At 44.0% G+C, this 18,488-nt stretch overlaps 1 protein-coding gene across 2 annotated transcripts; it reads left to right on the top strand.

Annotated features, from left to right (window-relative positions):
- The first annotated feature begins 320 nt into the window (after nucleotides 1–320).
- On the top strand, nucleotides 321–17,988 carry ATPSCKMT (ATP synthase c subunit lysine N-methyltransferase). 2 transcript variants are annotated; one of them, XM_060092723.1, is made up of 6 exons: nucleotides 321–433; nucleotides 5,877–6,166; nucleotides 8,928–9,065; nucleotides 10,577–10,627; nucleotides 16,914–16,996; nucleotides 17,398–17,988. In XM_060092723.1, exons 1-6 carry the CDS (start codon nucleotides 406–408, stop codon nucleotides 17,510–17,512), a joined length of 705 nt encoding a protein of 234 aa, XP_059948706.1. In that variant the 5' UTR covers nucleotides 321–405; the 3' UTR covers nucleotides 17,513–17,988. The 2 variants fall into 2 exon arrangements, with proteins under 2 accessions (XP_059948706.1, XP_059948707.1); XM_060092724.1 differs by lacking the exon at nucleotides 16,914–16,996.
- The last annotated feature ends 500 nt before the right edge of the window (nucleotides 17,989–18,488 follow it).

Raw genomic sequence — 18,488 nt, 5'->3', positions numbered from 1 at the left:
GCTCATTTACTTAGAGCATTATTTTCTCCCTCCTTCCCACCCCGGCTCCGAGAAGATGGTAGAGTCCACTTCCTTTTTTAAAAACTACCGGAGATCTCGCGATGGAGGGAGGTGAGCGCGGCCGGGTGTGGTGGTGTGTTCTGGGTGCGGGCGTGGGCGCGGGCGCGGCGTGGGCCTCCTGGGCCTGGTGGTCAGTTAGCCGGGATGTCAGCGACGCAGCAGGTCCGTGTCGGCGCGGCGGAACGGGGAGCCGCGGGGCCGCTGCTCGGGCTCGAGGTCTGGGGTTCGGTGCTCAGTGCTTGTGCCTGCGGCGCGTGCCTGTGCCGGTCCTGGTATCTGGCCACCAGGAACTGTTCTCAGCGCTTCAGAGCGAATAACTCACTTAACCCGGAACCGTCATCTGAGATGTGGGCACTGGAGTCACACTGTCCGGGTGGGGATCACAGCTCTGCCACCTATTAGCTGTGTCTTTGGAGAAGTGACTTGTCTGCAAAAATGGCAATAATAACAGTAGCATCCCTGTTTACGGCTGCTTTACGGATTCAGGGAGAACAGTGCCTGGTCCCTAGCAGGCTCTGTTTGTTTGTTAAAAAGGTTTGTTTGTATTTGTGTTTGTTAAAGAGATCACCGTTTTGCACGAATACTCCAGTAACTTGCCCAGAGTTACCCAGCTAGTAAGAAGCAAAATGGCCTTGCCTTGGGCTAAGAGTCCCACTCTGAAGCCCTGCGTTGTGCTGCCTCTGAAAGATCTTTTCCTGGCAACCCTGTCTAACTAATACCAGGTCCTCTGAATCCCCTCTGCTGCTTTTTCTTCGGAGGACTTATTTGTTATGGGTTTCCAGTCTCCCTGCACTCCACCTGCTGTAGAATAGGGACTTACCCTGCTGTATTATTCTTAGCCTTTATCGGCTGCTCAGATATTGAAATGAATGCGTGGGTTTTAACATTTAACCGTGGCCTGAAAGTTAAGAAGTGGCGTTGTCACTGGATGGTTGGTGGTGATCATTTAACCTCTCCTGATGCTTGGTCCACTTAAGTGATGCTCCGAGGACATTTTGGCTTCTGGTCTCAGTTCACTTTGGCTTGGCCAAGTCAGTGTTTCCTCATTCACAGTGATGAATCCTGTAATCCATTTGGTTCATTAGATTGTGCTGAAGTATAGGGAATGTCTAATGATGTCCCCTGTGCAGTTTATTTCCTGTCAAAACATGGAAAAAACGTTTTTTTCTAATGTCAATACAGTCTCTATCTCAAAAAGACACAAATGACGTTAGACCAGTACAAGAAAGGCTTCTTAAGGGACAAAATAATATATGTTAAAGGGACATAAAATATATGCTGTAGTTTTTCAGCCTGTATGTATATGCAAGTACATGGTGAACAGCCCTAAAATATTGTGACGTTCAAATATAAACCCCACTTTAAACAAACGGCAGGTCCCAATCCCCAAAAGGCCTGGCCTTTCTTCCTGGCCTTTTTCCTTTGGCTTGAACTTGGATAAGAACCTTGTACCTTTTTGTGCCTCTGTCACTGCCTCTAACTTTGGCTGACCCAAATGTGTCACTGAAAATTGAGATTTTCAACCATTATCAGAAGTCAGTCACTAGGCAAGCCTGGAGACGACAGAAGTTCACTTTTTTGGGTCATTTACTTTCAACAACTGGCTCCCTCCAAGTGCTCAAAAATAGCCAGTGGTCCCCACAGCTCTCATGTAAAGGGATGCTGCCATGTTCAAAAGAGCACATGTGACAGAAATCTTATGTCATTTATATGACAGTAAGTAGACTGAATCTAACATGTTCCATCCAGAGGATTAGGCATTTGTAGAAGCAGTCTTGATTTTAGCTTTGAATCTTTAAGGATTGGTTTTCACTGGTAAAAATACATTTTTTACTGAACGGACATAGCAATATTTTGGATATATACATTGGATTTACACAGTAACTTCTTCAAAAGCTCATGCAAATTTTTGTGACGTTGAAGGACTTTTGCAGGTCTAAAAAACTTGACACAGAAGATTGAGTGATTTCATCAAGGGATACACTGCTGCCAGTATTGACTTTCTTAAAAACACAAATACTATAGTGCTTTTGCTCAAAAAGTTTCATCCCAGTGCGTAAGAATAAAGTACATGTTTAACCTGGCGTTCAAGGGCTCCCCCGTCCTTCCTGTTTTATCTCCCACCCTGTGCTCATCAAACTGCTCTCCCGCCTTCCACGCCTTGCTTCCAAGGCGTCCGTCCTTTTGAGAATGCCCCTTTTCTCATGTAGGCATCCTTTGCTTTTTGAAAATAAACTTTACACTGCTTTGCTTTTGTGCAAAGTCTACATTAGCCCCTGTTTTCCCAAACTGAAAGGAGTCCAAAGAAGGTTTTTCTTTCATGACAAAAGGGGAAAAGGGAACGCAGCGTGCTGAGCTAGTTTTGCAGGGAGCTGTCCTGGAGGCAGTGTGCACCGCGGCAGCGGGAGCAGCCCCGCCAGGCTCCTTCCCCAGGAACCACACTCAGCATCCAGCCGCCACAGCCCTGAACTGTGTCTGGGAGAATCCGTGCATCACCTAGATTTCTTTTGCTTTAAGCCTTTGGCTTACGAAAGATTTCATGGAAACACTCTGCTTTTGGACATTGGGGGAAACCTGTACCCTCACGCCCCACTCAGATTCTGTTTCTGCCGACACCTTCCCGGTTCCATCACTGGGATCAGTCTTTCCTCCACCTCCTGTCGTATTCCCATGGCGTTTGGTACACGTTAGAGCATCTCTCACAGCCTGTCTTGTAACTGTCTCCACTGGGCCCCCAACCACTCACTCAGGCTGATAGGGGCCCTGAAGACCAGGAGTTCTTCATCACATTTTTTGCTGATTAAGTTGAAGGGCCCATGTGTACACAGGTGAAACAGTGGGTCATCTGACGCGTGTTGGTCTAATCAACTCCCTATTGGCTTATGCTGACTAGAGAAACAGTCCATCAACAGACAAATGGATAAACAAAATGTGGGCTATCCATACAGTGGAATATTAAATATTGGGCCATAAGAAGGAGTAAAGTGCTGATACATGGTACAACATGGATGAATCTTGAGAACATTATGCTAGGTGAAAAGTCACTCACAAAAACCACGTGCTGTATGATTTCATTCATGAAAGTCTGCTTTCTTTAGAGACAGAAGGCAGATTTGTGGCTGCTTAGGGCCAGAGGGGGAGTGGGAGGATGGGGGGTGATGGCTAAAGCCTAAGGGGTTCCTTCCGGAAGTAATGAAAAAGTTCTGAATTTAACTATGGTGATAGTTGCACATATCTAAATCTACTAAGAACCTTTGAATTGTACCCATCAAATGGGCAAATTGTATGATATGTGAATTACATCTCAATAAAGCTGTTAAAAATTATTGAGCCCCCCCCGCCCCGTGGTAGAATTGAGAGTAGTAATAATAGTGGCTAGTAGTCATCACTTTCTCTCTCGGGCTGTGCTAAGGGCTTTATATGCATTGTTTATTTAACTGACCCAGTAACTCTGTAAGGATAGTATTATTTTAGAATCTTACAAGCAAGGAAACTGAGCCTTAACAACAACTTAACTAGTGCCACACAACCTGTTCAGTTCTGAGACTCCAGAGTTGTGTGGCTGGAATCTTCCTAACCACTGTCCTCTACAATTGGAATGCCTGTAGGAGGATTTTACACAAGGCATGACACATGTGCCTTGACTTTAAAAATACAAAAATCAAATGCACTTCTATTAGCGTGTAAGTTCCTCCATACGATGCTGAAAAGTATAAATGAGAATGTATTTAAAACTCTTGCTTTCTATCAAACACAATCACTTTCCTAAACTTTACTTTTACTTTACTTCCATCGCCTGCATCAGCAATAGACTTCTGTTGTTGTGTCTGAATTGGTTTTCCTCCCTGACACTAGTTGTAAAACTCACTTTAGGGGACCTCGGGTATCAACAACAAAGCTGCACCGAGCGGAAGATGCTGAGGTGGGTCAGCTCCTCCCCCCACCCCCCCAAGCAGTGACTCACAGCTGTGGGCCAGCTTCTGGTGTGTCCTGTGTTCACATTTGGACCTCACCACAGCTGTGACAGATTACCACATCTCCTGGGTATGGTAGGCGGAAATAGGTCCATGTGTGAATCCCCGGACCCTGCGAGGCCCTACCTGGGGAGCAAGTTGGCAGATGTGGTTAAGTTAAGGACCTTGACCTGGGGGAATTATCCTGGCTTGTCTGGGTAGGCCAGTGTGCTCACAAGGGGAGGATCCCTTTCCTATAAAGGAAAGGGGGGCAGGGCTGTCAGAGGAGGTGCCGCGATGGAATCAGAGGTTGAGCGATGTGGGACCAGTGGCCGAGGAATGCGGGTGGCCCATCCTACGCTAGAGCTTCCAGAAGGAACACAGCACAGCCAGCCTGTTTCAGACATCTGACCTCCAGAACTGTACGTTAATAAATGCTTGTTTTTATTTATTTTCACACACACACACACACACACACACACACACACACACTGTATTTTATTTTTACAGGAGATAAACTGACACCAAACATTGTAAATGGATGACCACAACAAAAGCAACAATGATTGCAATTACCAAACACGAAACACTCACACTGTGTCATAATATTGACATTCAGTCCAGGAATCCTTCACTGTAACAGCGCCTTTACTTTGCAGTGAAAATGGATTTGTATATTTTTTCCCTCTGAGTCCTTGTGGGATTTTTTCTTTTTTAATTCAAACAGAAAGTCACAAAAATTATAATCATCCTCATCAGCTATGCGTGCTGTTTTAACCCACCAACTTTGTGGTAATTTCTTACAGCAGCAGCAGGAGACTAACCCAGTGGGCCTTTTGTACGGCTTACTAATGCCCAAACTATGAACACTAATGTCTTCGATGGATAAGACTCCTTTGTCGCCCCTCCTGTCACTCTTCTTTTTCCTACAGATTCCTGTGGTTTTGGTCTTAGCGCCTCAGTGAGATCGAGCGCTGGTTCAGGGCAGCGATGGTCTTGTTCCCTGTGGGGTTCAAGTGCTGGGCGCTGCTCTGAGTGCTATTCCCGTATCCCCTTGTTTCATCCTCACGAGGATCCCATGCCCTTCGCTCTGTGCTGTGCTCATCATTAATCCATTTAGAAATTAACTTCAAGTCAATTTCAACTTAAAAAACTTGAGATCCTATTAGGAATACGTTCTAAAGGATAAAACTCAAGAGGAGGTTATGCCAGTTACCATTTGTTTCCTCTGTAATCAGTGACTAGAGTTTGCTTTATTCTGTACTTGTGATAGCATTGAAATGCTTATTTTCTTTTCTGCTCTTTATGGACCTGCTTTAAAAATCTCCTTATTACCCTATTTAGTAAAACCTGAATTTTGTCTCCTCTGTTACTTCAGAATTGAATTTGTACAACTGGATTATTGATGCCTGACCAATTTTGATGTAGAATACTTTCATCCTCTCTGAAATAGGGTAATAATCAGACATTTTCATGCTTATTTCTTTATGGGGCTTTGTTCTGAACCATAAAAATATGGAGTACGTAGTTAATATTTGAATTAATGGATACTGATTCATAAAATACCAAATAGATTGGAACACATTGTTTTCTAAGGATGATGCCTAGAAAAAAAAATCAATATGTTGGAAAGAAAAGGTTTTAGTCTTCCATGAGTATTGAATAATTTTCTGTAAAATACTTTAGTTGCTGGACTCTAGAATTCATTGTGGAATTCTACATTTGTAATTCAAATTGTATTGAGCAAAATTATCCTTTAAAAAGCATGAGTTTATTTGTCAATAAGAATTGTAAAAAAAACCCCACTACATTGGATTTCCGATTTGGTGCTACATGTATCTTTTCTGCTTGCTCTCAATCCAGGGACACCCCCAGAAACACTTAAAGAAGAAAAGCAGTCAGGATGTGTTCCAGCTACAAGTCTTGAGGGCAGCAGTTTGAAGAAAAGCAACTGGGGGTTCTTACTTCCTGGCATTGTTGGGGGGACGCTGGTGGCCGTGTACGCCGTGGCCACACCGTTTATAACACCAGCCCTCCGAAGAATCTGTTTGCCTTTTGTACCTGCAACTGCAAAGCAGATTGAAAATGTTGTGAAAATGTTGCGATGCAGGAGAGGACCCCTGGTAGACATCGGTAGCGGCGACGGACGTATCGTGAGTTACGTGAAGATGTTTTAAGGTTTATGGTTTTTTAGGTTTTAAGGTTTAAAATTTCTGTTTCACATTTCTTGTGAGGCTTATGCAAAGACTTGCTAAATTGACAGCCTAATAAAGTAGTCATTTAATTTTGTGTTTGTTTGGCTGAACTTCTAAGCCCTCCAGCAGGATTTTGGAATTTATTTTTCTCAGATTTAACTTTTCTTAAAGGCGAAAGTGCACTGTAGATCTGCCAGGTAAAAAGGAACAATTAATTTGTAATTATGAAATTGTCCATTAAAAAACTTAGGCAGTAGAGGTGGCATAACCAGAAGAAACATGTTAAGTCATGTAGTTTGTTTTACATTTTTTGCATCATAAATGCTTCTACATTTACCTGTATTTATACAAGTATCATAATTCCTGTGTGGTAATATTGAGTTAAATAGGGAAGAGCCAAGGTGTTGAGCCCCACTTATCCAAAAATCAGACTTTCAGTGACTTCAGCTCATTGTGACCCCAGCTGGGAACCTATAAATAAAGACTCAAAGCCACTGACTGGCCAGCGTGTCCCTCGCTGGGCAAGGTGGCACCATCTTTAGGCCTCCACCCGGATGATGAGCAGAAAGTTAGGGTAGCAGAAGTATAGGCTCGTGTTCTGGAAACATTTAGTGTGGAAACCAGCAGCGTACAGCACCTTTCACTGCCCCTGCTGACGTGGACCCTGCAGTTTCATGGTAGTGACCTGGAATAATCAGCAAGAGTGACTTGTTTTGAAGAAATCAGGAGATGGATATATTAACTAGGAGGACATTTTAAAATCCAGATATGAACGCTTTACATCTCCGGATGGTCTCTTTCTGGTTTCTAAGAAAATGGCAAAGGGGTGACACTGTAGTTACTTGGGAAATTGCTGTAGATGGGACAGTTCCTTCAGGGCTGCTCCCTTGAACTGTGGTGGCAAAACAGGGTGAGCAGAGACCTCAGCCCAGCCCACCGTCCCTCTCACCTTTGGAGGCGGGGGGCACTCGGCACTTGACTTTATTCTGACTCGTTCCATTTTGCTTTTACCTGTTGTCGATTTTTTTTTTTTTTGCATTACCATTCTTTTATTGTTACGTAGCTTCATGCTTTTAACTTCTGTGTACCTCCTTTTCTTGTCTATAAAACAGGAATACTTTAAAAACTCAAACCTCACAGGGCTGCTGTGAGGCCAAAGTAGTATAGAAAACAATTTAATGGAGTTGCTTTCATCTAGTTTTTAAGAACATGGGGTAATTTGTTAAAATGTTTCTTCACAACTGGAAGTTGGTCTGGAGTGTGCTCCATCGGCTTTCTTCATTAGGAGGGGGCCTCCTTGGTGTGTCCTCACAGGAGACCTTGGATGCTTACTTGTTCCAGTGGAAGCCCATCTGCACAAGCCCGGCAGGCGGCCCTGATGGACTTCTACCCTCTCATCATCAATGTTTCCTCGTTCACAAATGTTTGTCTACTATCGATTTTTAAAATGTAGGACATTCCTGCTTTGCTTCAGCTTGACATCTTATTTTGCTTCATTCAGTGGAAACAGTGTAAGTGTTCATCGTTCTTTGATGGACTATATCTTCAGGTAGCTAAACAAATCTAGGGCAATTCCAGCATTTACTTTGGCAAGCTAACTTATTTTTCTGAAGAATTTATAATAAAACTGCCCAGGTCCTGACTACTTTATTCTTTTACGGACTCAGTGTAAGTGAAAGATCTTTGAAACCTCCTTTCTCACCCCTCCCTAATTTTCTTACCCCCACTGGGGTCTTTTCTTTATGTTTCCACAGTTCTTTGAAGAGAGGTGGCATCAAGGTTTACAGTATATGCTCCAATGTCAGGGGACCTGAGTTTAGATCAGGGCTTCCCATTTTAAACTAAATGTTCTTGGGCAAGTCACGTAACTTCTCCCAAAGCCCCAGATTCGTCACCTACAAAATGACAATAATGTGATGATTCAATGTAGTAGTAAATGTAAAGCTCTTAAATAAGTATGTCAACAATTATTATTATCTTTGTTATGGCATTTTCTGTTGTTGGTATACGTGTTCCCCCAGTAAGCTGTGAGATCCTTGTGGTCAGGAGTTGTATTTTGCGCATTTCTTTATCCCAAATGTCTAGTTCTATGCTTAGGACATAGCAGCCACTCAGTGAATATTTGTGGAATAATTGAAATTTCTCAAACAGGCAAGAATGGGCATCACAAAACAAAGCTGTGTTGAAGTTCAGTGTTGAATTAATACATGTTAGCATGCCAGAAGCATGATACCAAGAAAGGATAGAAATGGTATTTTCCTATGTGAACACTTATATTTTGTTGTGATGCATCCGGTTTTGCATAATGGAGAAATCCATCTACTGCACGTCTTCCTGTTGTCGATTTTGAGAGAACCATCTTTTTTTTTTTTTTTTTTTTTTTGCGGTACGCGGGCCTCTCACCGCTGTGGCCTGTCCCGTTGCAGAGCACAGGCTCCGGACGCGCAGGCTCAGCGGCCATGGCTCATGGGCCCAGCCGCTCCGCGGCATGTGGGATCTTCCCAGACCGGGGCACGAACCCGCGTCCCCTGCATCGGCAGGCGGACTCTCAATCACGACACCACCAGGGAAGCCCAGAGCTCCACCTTTAAATGGTGTCTTGAACAAACACCTTTTCATTGGATGTTTTATGATTATAGACCATAAATCGGAAGTTTTCGTATCATTTGACCATGTGAGTTGATGTTTTTCTTATTTTGAACATGGCCTCTCCCCACAGGTAATAGCAGCTGCAAAGGAAGGATTCACAGCTGTGGGTTATGAATTAAACCCCTGGCTCGTCTGGTACTCCAGATACTGCGCTCGGCGGGAAGGGGTGCAGGCATCGGCCAAATTTTACATCTCAGACTTGTGGAAGGTAAGTAAGGCAGAGGATGGTGCTAGGAAACTCCACCCCCAAACTTTATAATTCATGATCAGTATGACTGAAAACTGAAGATGTATTAAAAGAAGAAGATATATAAGTGTATATTTCAGCATAATGAAATGTGAACATCTTTTAAGTTGATACATTTTACAAATCAACCCTACTTTAGAGTAGAAACTTCAGGTTATAACTTACAGGTCATGTGAATACTAACATTTTATTTACTCAATTAAAGTTCTCATTTCTGTTTATTATGCAGTGATAAGATTTGGATCTCTTTTGGAAGTCTTATACATCGTAGTATAGGCATTAACTTGTTAATGTCATTCTTGGTAAATAGTAGGTGTGTGTGTGTGTTTATGTGTGTGTATATGTGTATGTGTGTGTGTGAGACTGTGAGTGTATATATGTGTGTGTATGTGTGTATATGTGTGTATGTGTGTGAGACTGTGTATGTGAGTTTGTGTATGTGTGTGTCTGAATGTATTTATGTGTGAGTGTGTACATGTGTGTTTGTATATGTGTGAGTGTGTATATGTGTGGTTTATGTGTGTGCGAGTGTGTGTATGTGTGTGAGCATGTATGTATTTATGTGTGAGTGTGTACATGTATGTTTGTATACGTGTGAGTGTGTATTTATATGTGTGTGGTTTATGTGTGTGAGAGTGTGTGAGTGTGTGTGTGTGTGTGTATACATACCTAGAGAGAGACAGAGATGGTGCAGGAGAAAAGAAGGGATCCACCAACCACTCTGTCATGGTTCCTTCATGTCTTCATAAAGCACAAGATACTTCCAAGTTTACTTGTTCTCTAAAAAGTGCCCTGTAATTTTGCTTTAGGAATGCTCCATAAAATGCTTTTTCTTAAATAAGAATTTCCCATTGTAATATTGTCATCAGTAGCTTATAAAAATTCACTCGAGTTTTGCTTGCATTGTTTTTATTCTGTATATATGTAAATGATCTCTCTATAGAGTAAATAAAACTTTCATTGGGCACTAAGAATTTTGACTGGCAAAGCACTTTTCCCCCCAGATTTCCAACTAAAGACCATTTTATTGCATATTTTACTTAGTATTTTAGAGAAGAGGAGGGGGACTGGAATTCTAAGGATGGCTCAACAGGAAAAACAGGTGGTTCTGAAATCCCTTGGGCTCTTGCCAAGCTCGTTTGGTAGACAGTGGAGTGGAAAGTGGGCTACCTGGATGGGCACCAGTGGTCACTGGATGAGTCACTGCCTTTCTGACGGTTGACCCTGGGCGGCCCTGCATGGAGTGGCTGTGAAGATGAGATGAGATAACTTACGGGAAACTTTTGGAAGACTGTAACAGATGAACTAACACGAGCGAAAGTGTGAACGTGGGAAATCTTAAGAAGGGCCACTCTTTGCGAAAACCCACTGTTGGGTGAAATGGGAAATTGCTACTCATTTTGAAATAAAACTTAAGCTAATGTTTGGCTTTCAAAAATTAATCTGTGAATTGTTTTCTCCCTCCCCTTTAGGTCACTTTTTCGCAGTACTCAAATGTTGTTATCTTTGGTGTGCCCCAGATGGTGAGTATGCACTCTCCTGCCCCCTGTGTGTTTGGTTCTAGGTTATGAGGGGGCTTCCAGCCCGAACAGACCACCTCTGTCTGGCCTGCTCCCCCCATGTGCAAAATGACAGCCTCCCGAGATTCTGAGGGAACGTCGGATTTTAGATCATTGGTTTAACAAAGTACTTCAGGGCCCTAGAAGATTAATCATAAAAGATCCAGTCTTGTAGTTTAAAACTTTTGCTTCAGATAAAGGTCTCAATGATCTACCTAAGCCCTAAGAATTCCAGTCTGAAAACTGCTTTATGAGCTCCTGGTGTCTAGTATGGGTGGATATTTTCACGTTCACCCACTTATATTCTGCTGAAATCACTTGGGAAAGTTAAGGGGATGTTCCCTTTGAGTTGATCATTCCTTGGATTTTGCAGTGAGATGATTTTCAGGGTGGATGAGCGTTGACTAGTTTCAGTTGACCTCAGTTGACTGATTTGTATTGAACTCTGACTCTGTACTTTCACAAGTGAAAATGCTGCAGCATCAGACTGAAAATGATCCTACATTTAGGCTTTGGAAAGGTGACCAGAATGGGATGCTTTCATTGTAATTGTTGGTTTACAGACCATAGTAAGAAATCCCCCTTTACTTTTCAAAATATATAATTGTAGCCATAATAAGCTTGGTAAAATTGGATGTTTGCCGAAATGCCACTGTATGACTGATACGGTTTTTAATTTAAAAAAAAAAAAGAAATTTACGTTTTTTTGTTGTTATGCCTTCTTATTCATACCTTAATTTTTGTTTAAGATGTCTCAACGCTGGAGAAGTTTTGTCTTACTATTAGGACTTTCAGTGCAACGCCATTTTCTTTAAAAAGTCTATTTAGAAGTGCTTTTGTTAGATATTCTTGAAAGTGACAGGAGTTTATATGTTTGAAATTCTTAGCAAGCCTAAAATTAAGATGAAACTTCCGCATCTACACTTCTGTTATAGAAATGAAAAGAGGTACAAAGGCATGATCCCTGGTTATTAAAAAAAAAGAAAAAAAACTAGTTAGGATCATAGAATTGCTATGGAATTTGATGGTTATTTCCTACTTATTGTGAAGTTTGGGCTACTTATTATTATTTTGGAATAATAATTATTTTTAATAATATTTATTATTCTTCTTTTGGAATAATTAGCATTTTGGGGCAAATAGCTTTAATTTGAAATCTGTACTTTCTAAACACAGAAAGTTGATATTTATTCCTCGCTGTCTTGAGAGGCCCGGTGGTGGCTGCAGTAGCAGCTGTGGCCCAGTGGGGGGCAGCAGTGGCCTTTGCTGGGCTCAGTTCCTTGTGCTTCTAACCACGTTTGTAGTCAGTTTTGGGAACTGTTCACTCAAGGGAAATAAGAGTCTGTTATTTTGAAGAATACTGTTACGATTGTTGTCAATTTTTCTGTACACAGAGAAATCTTAAATAAGGAACTTGCAGCATTTCACTGTTCCCAGAAAAAGGGAGCAGGTGAAATACTTGAAGCACCCACTTTCCCTGGAATAAGAGGGATTCAGCCAACTTGGAGTCTTCCATGCAGGGGGATCGATCGGGGTGCAGGGCCCAGATGGCTTCTGTGGGTCTGGGGGCCCCGGTTTCCAGGTGGAGGGCCCTGCTTTCCCCCCTTGTCAAGCTTTGCCTATGTGGAGGCAGTGAGCGGAGGGGAGTGCTCCCGGGGGACTCCCGGGGCCGGGTCGGCCCTCTGCGGGTCGTGTGAGCGCTGGAAAGTTCTTCAACCCGTCTGGGCCCCATCATGCCATTTTCTGTTGATAGAATGCATTTCCCTGGCCAGTTTCCTGGCAGTGGCACGGTGGCTGGACAAAGCCAGCACGGCAGGAAAGGTTTCCAGTGGCAACTGAAGCACACGTAGGCCGGGAGAAGCTGGAGGACGCTTAGGGAGCTTCAGAGGTGGGGACCCCGGTGTTACACATCCTCACTCTGCTCCTGGTACTGGCCTGGTGCTTCGTGGCAGCTCTGTGCAGTGGTGGCTCAGATGAGAGTGGCCCTGACCTTTCATCCTGGGTGTGTGTCCGGCGTAGCAGGAGTGAGGGTGCCAGTGGGCCTGGCAGGCCAGTGCTAGGATGGTAAACAGCCGCACTTAACACAAGCTCATGCCCCAAGAGTGTCTTTTCGGAATGTGGGACAGATCCGTTGTGTCCTTGTAGAAAACCCTTCTGTGACTTCTTGCTACTTGAAAGCAGGGAGGGTAAGGCCCGGCCCGCCCCCTGGCCCGAGTGGTCCTGCTTCCAACAGCCCTCTGCACGCCAGCTCCATCCTTCTCTTGGCCCTTGAACCGCACTGTGTGGAGCTGTGTGCGTCCTTCCCTCTGACTTCAGTGCCCCCAGCTCTGGGCCTGGTTAGGGAGCGTCTGCTCAGCACTCCGCAGATCAGATGTCTTTTCCTTCGAGGACCCGTCCCTGATCGCCCTGTGGGACAAGCCCCAGCACCCCCGACTTCCGGAGCCCTTCCCTCTCTCTGAGGACACATGGCCACACGTTTCCTTGTGCGATGGCTTTGGTGCTGTCGGCCACGGGCACCGTGTGCTGTGAGCTCAGGAGCAGGGCGGGCCTGTCGTCCCCACTGCCAGACCTCCAGCTCAGCAGCACCCGGCCCAGTGATGGCCCAGGAAACGTGTGTCAGACGAACGGATGAATATCGTATAAATATACCCATTGAGTACACTCTTCCAGTGGGCTATTAAGTTTCGTAACTTCAAAGGATGACTCCTTTAGTTTTAGTTATGAATCCGGTTATGACTTGATGAATGAAAATACTATCATCACGTTCTGATCAAGAAACATGATTCATGACCGAATCATTTATCATTCATTCATTCATTCATTCAACAAGTGTTTATTCAGGGCCCACTAAGCACCAGACCCTGTTCTGCTCACTTGGAATACTTTAGTGGATGAAAAAGAAAAACGTCTCCGCCCCAAGGTATTTATATGCTAGTGGGGAGAGCAGATATTCAGTGAGATGTCTGTGTACTGACAGAATATGTCGTACGATAAAACGGGGTCAGTGCCGTGGGGCTAACTGAAGCGAGAGAGGGACGGGGCAGAGACTGTCCTGAAAAGGGGACCCGTGGAGGCGAGGGGGGAGCCGTGTGGCCGGGTGGTCGGGAAGAGCGGTCCAGGCAGAGGAACAGCCACTGCGAAGGCAGAGGCGCTGAGGGGTGGTGCCTGCAGGTTCCAGGAGCAGCAGGGAGGTGGACGGGAGGAGGGGAGCGGGGGAGAGGTGGGGTCCGAGAGGAGATAGGGGCTGGGCAGGAAGGACACAGGCTGCCATGGGGAGCAGACGGGGAGGAGCCAGGGGATGGCGTCTGAGCTCTGGCAGGCATCCGGGCTGTCGATGGAGCAGCTGGTGAGAGGTGGTCCAATTCTGGATGCGTCGTGAGGAGAGAACCAACAGGGTGAGCAGGCAGATCCAGGTGGGGGCATGAGGGAGGGAGGAGCCCAGGGCGCCCCGAGGTGTTTGGCCTGAGCTGCTGGAGTTTGCTGAGCCCAGAAAGCTGTAGGCAGGGGTGGGAGGGGAGACCAGGAATTCCACGTGGCCTGTGCAGTCTGGGACGCGTGTGGGTACATGAGGTGGGCGGCGGTGGACGCCAGGAGTCTGGGGCACGGGAGGGAGGGCACGTGGGGCATTAGTGCCAGGAGTTGAAGCCGAGGAGTGGCTGAGGTCACCTGGGGAGGGGCCGGAGCAGTGTAAGGCCTGAGCCCAGGCCCCCAGCAAAGGACTGGAGAGGAGGGGGAGGGGAGGGGAGGGGGAGAGCGGGTGTGTGTGTGGGTTACCCCAGAAGCCAAGAGAAGCCCGTTCCAGGGAGGAGTGACCAAGCGGCTCGGAGCTGCGGGTGCACTTCGATAATGTGTCTTACGCCTTTGAGCTGGTTTCAACTAATGTTTTAAGTTTTGAAGATGTAATTAGAATACGATGAGTTCGTGTCACTTTGAAACGTGTAATTGTATGAATAATTTTGAAGTTCATTAGGCGGACATGGCACATCACGGCTTCTCTTTGTGTATGATATCAAGACCCAGGTTTGTTGCATATTTATGTGTAATTTAGTCAGTTAATTTCTTATGATTGAAATAGTGCCTTTCATTTGTAGGTTTATCTTGACTTAGCATATGACAGTCATTTGGAAATAAAAGATCTGTAAAAGAGAAAAGAAGAATGGTAATGTGAATAAATTTATAATTGTCCTTTCTCTGAACAAAATTACCATAAGAAACGTCTGATATTTTGGAAAAACACACATTGTCCTATTCTTTGCTTATTTAATTTTTTCCTTTAAGGAACAAAACTTTTCCTTTTTTTAAAATTTTTTTAAAAAAGCAATCTTTTACTAGCTGTTAAAAGAATGGAAATATTCCATCCTTAATGGAATTTATTCTTTGTTATCTTGGTATTGATTCTAATGAAGAATCAGAATCCTGGCTCACTGCAGCCGTAGGTCATGTAGAGGAGTTTTTCCAAACCTTTCTTTAAAGATATATAGGTGAGGAATAAAATCTTCCTAGAAGCCCTATTGATTTGTTCATCTTGATTTAACTGGTTACTTTTAAAGGGAGTAGGTTTTGCTCAGATCTTGGTTTCTAAATATCACTTCTTACTCAGAGGAACCAGGAATGTTTGAGAAATGGCTGATCCCAGGGCTGAGGAAGGGAAGATACAAAAGCCTGGAACATTTTGTTGAGCCCAAATAGCAGGAGGTGCTCAGAATGTTTGATGGGGCACATCCACAGGAGAGAGAAGCCAGCTTGAGGGAGTTCCCAGTGGCCAAGCTGGGACAATTTGTGTGCTAGAATAAACAAGGACGATGGTGGGTTGTAACCCATTGAATGAAGTGAGAATCCAGGAGTTCACACTTACAGTGATGGAGAGACAGAGGGGAAAGCCATTCCTCGACATTTTGACTGTTGATCTGGGAGGAAGGATGGAATTAGCAAATTGCCACTTTCAATCCTTACAGTAAAACTTGACTCAGGCAGAGTCATCAGGAATGCTGCATTGAGTGGGGGCAGCTGGATGAGTAACAGGACATTTGCATCTTCTCAAGGTGTCTCCCCGCAATTACTTACCCATTGTAAAGGAGTAAGCACACTGGAGACACCAGAAAGCTCCTTGCCTGAGTGGTACGTCACCCTCAAAGCAGGAGGACCCCGTGGGCTCGGGACTGCGGAGCCCTGCGAAGTTCACAGGCCTGCTCGTGGGGCGTTGCCAAGGACGCACGCACCAAGTCATCATGAGTGGGTGTCAGAGGGACGCCCGGTAAATAACTGGCCTGTGTTCTTTTTTCTTTTTTTTGCGGTACACGGGCCTCTCACCACTGTGGCCTCTCCCATTGCAGAGCACAGGCTCTGGACGCACAGGCTCAGCAGCCATGGCTCACGGGCCCAGCCGCTCCACGGCATGTGGGATCTTTCCAGACCGGGGCACGAACCCGTGTCCCCTGCATCGGCAGGCGGACTCTCAACCACTGCGCCACAAGGGAAGCCCTGACCTGTGTTCTTAAAGGAGGTTATTGTCGTGAGAGACTAAAGGAGGCTGAGGAACCATTACAGCTCCATGCAGTGTGGGAGCCCGGCTGTGGGACAATGTGAAGGATATTACTGGGACATTTGACAAAATTGGGATGCTATTGGAATTATTATTACTGGAATACAATGTTAAATTTCCTGAATTTGATAATTGTGCTGAGTCTCTTTCTTAGAAAACACCGAAGTACCAAGGAGTAAAGGGCCATGTTGTATGCGACCTGTTCTCAAGTGGTTTAGAAAAAATGTTCAGAGAGAGGGGAAGAGAGTAGTAAGACAAACTGTTAAAAATTGGTGAACCTGGGTAAAGGAATACAGGAGTTCTTTGCTCTATTCTTGCAACTTTTCTATAAATTTGAAATTATTCCAAAATAACAAATTAAAGGAATAAAGTAGAAAAGATGTTTTTAGGAAGTGAAGGTGGTAATATAATTTTAGGACCTGAAGATAAAATTTTAAGCAGCTGTTAATTTGCTGATGTAATTACAATGTCAGTACTCTTAGCAAGCAGTAAAACTCCTCCTTCACAGATAGATTAGTAACAAAATTATGCAAAAGTGATAAATAAGAGGATTTTATTTTTTATAAGTTATGTTGACTATCAAGAATTAATTATCAGTGTATTATGGATGCATTTTTAAAAACTATGAAATATTTCATCATATTTCAAGTTGGTAGAATGTGTATATTTTTTCATGGTCTAATTATACCATTTTTTTGTTGATTTTAGGTGCTGTTGATTTTAAGGTGTACCATTGCTGCTGGGAAAGAAAAAAAAATGTTGCCAATTATAATTCTAAGACAATGTCAATTGTAAGATGTATCCTGATTTCAGACATGTTAAAAATGTGGAAAAAGATAAGTAATTGAGACAGGGTAGATTGAAATGTTTAGGTAGGTAAATAATTTAAGGCTGCTTCTCACATTAATTACTGCCACATCATGATTTTAGTCAGGAAAGTGGAACTCTGTGGTACACATTTGCTATAAATGGCAAATTTTATAATTGATACTAGAATATTCTTATAACTGTTGTTCATGTGACTTCTGTATTTTAATGGGTTATTTGATGATGTATTTATGCCCAGGAGTAATCTTTTTACAATCAGTAATTTTGCACAGGTTTTTTTCAGGGATGCAGATACAAAAGGACATTGAGAAATCATTTCCTCCGACTACCCGCTCACTGAAATGATGGCTGTCATTCTCCACAGATGCTGCAGTTGGAGAAGAAGCTTGAGCTTGAACTTGAGGACGAGGCTAGAGTCATTGCTTGCCGGTTCCCCTTCCCACACTGGACCCCAGCCCAGGTCATGGGGGAGGGGATAGACACCGTGTGGGCCTACGATGCCAGTTCTTTCAGGAGAAGTAAGAAAAGGCCCTGAAGATCCGTGCATTTCCAGTTGGTCATTCAAATATAAACTTTATCCAGAGAGTTTTCTGAAGTGTTGGGGGTCTTTGATTTTATAGAGACTTAAGGCTATGTCTTCAGCAAAGAGTATATTTTTCCTTGTTATGGAATGAGAAATTAGGATTGCTTTCCTTAACTTTTGGAGAAAATAAACAGAAGTTGAGAACAGCAGGTAGATTTAAAGCCCCTTTCATGGTGTGTTCAAAACAAATGTGCTTACTGCTTTTCATGCACTCAGGTGTGTGAAAATATGGATGGGCTATGGTCATGTTGATGGGTGGGAGAGATGTCAGCAGCTCTTCACATTATAAAGAGCATGCTTTAATGCCACAGATGAGAAGAAACAATTTAAAAAGAGGGAATGCATTTGTAAATGTTTGCAATTTCCTGTAACTTTTTTTTTTTTTTTTTTTTTTTTTTTTTTTTTTTTTGCTGTACGCGGGCCTCTCACTGCTGTGGCCTCTCCCGTTGCGGAGCACAGGCTCCGGACACACAGGCCCCGCGGCCATGGCTCGCGGGCCCAGCCGCTCCGCGGCATGTGGGATCCTCCGGGATCGGGGCACGAACCCGTGTCCCCTGCATCGGCAGGCGGACTCTCAACCACTGCGCCACCAGGGAGGCCCAATTTCCTGTAACTTTATTCACACTTGAGATTTATCTCTTTTTTTTTCTGTACTTAGGTCAAAATTAATTTTCTAAAGGATGTAGAGATGTATTTATATATTTTCTTTTTAATTTTTTTTAAATTAATTAAGTTATTTATTTATTTTTGGCTGCGTTGGGTCTTCGTTGCTGCACACAGGCTTTTCTCTAGTTGTGGCGAGCGGGGGCTACTCTTCGTTGTGATGCGTGAGCTTCTCATTGCGGTGGCTTTCCTTGTCGTGGAGCACGGGC

This window comes from Mesoplodon densirostris, chromosome 3 (genome assembly GCF_025265405.1).
Source record: "Mesoplodon densirostris isolate mMesDen1 chromosome 3, mMesDen1 primary haplotype, whole genome shotgun sequence".
Lineage (NCBI taxonomy): Eukaryota > Metazoa > Chordata > Mammalia > Artiodactyla > Ziphiidae > Mesoplodon > Mesoplodon densirostris.
The sequence above is the reverse complement of the archived record's forward strand: the minus strand, read 5'-3'. Positions and strand labels throughout refer to the sequence as shown.

What these genes read in the sequence shown, in the direction of transcription:
- ATPSCKMT (XM_060092723.1), top strand. Translation starts at nt 406, where the DNA reads ATGTGGGCACTGGAGTCACACTGTCCGG. An exon ending in GTAGCGGCGACGGACGTATC is followed by an intron (nt 6,167 to 8,927) that starts GTGAGTTACGTG and finishes CTCTCCCCACAG; the next exon opens with GTAATAGCAGCTGCAAAGGA. An exon ending in ATTCTAAGACAATGTCAATT is followed by an intron (nt 16,997 to 17,397) that starts GTAAGATGTATC and finishes CATTCTCCACAG; the next exon opens with ATGCTGCAGTTGGAGAAGAA.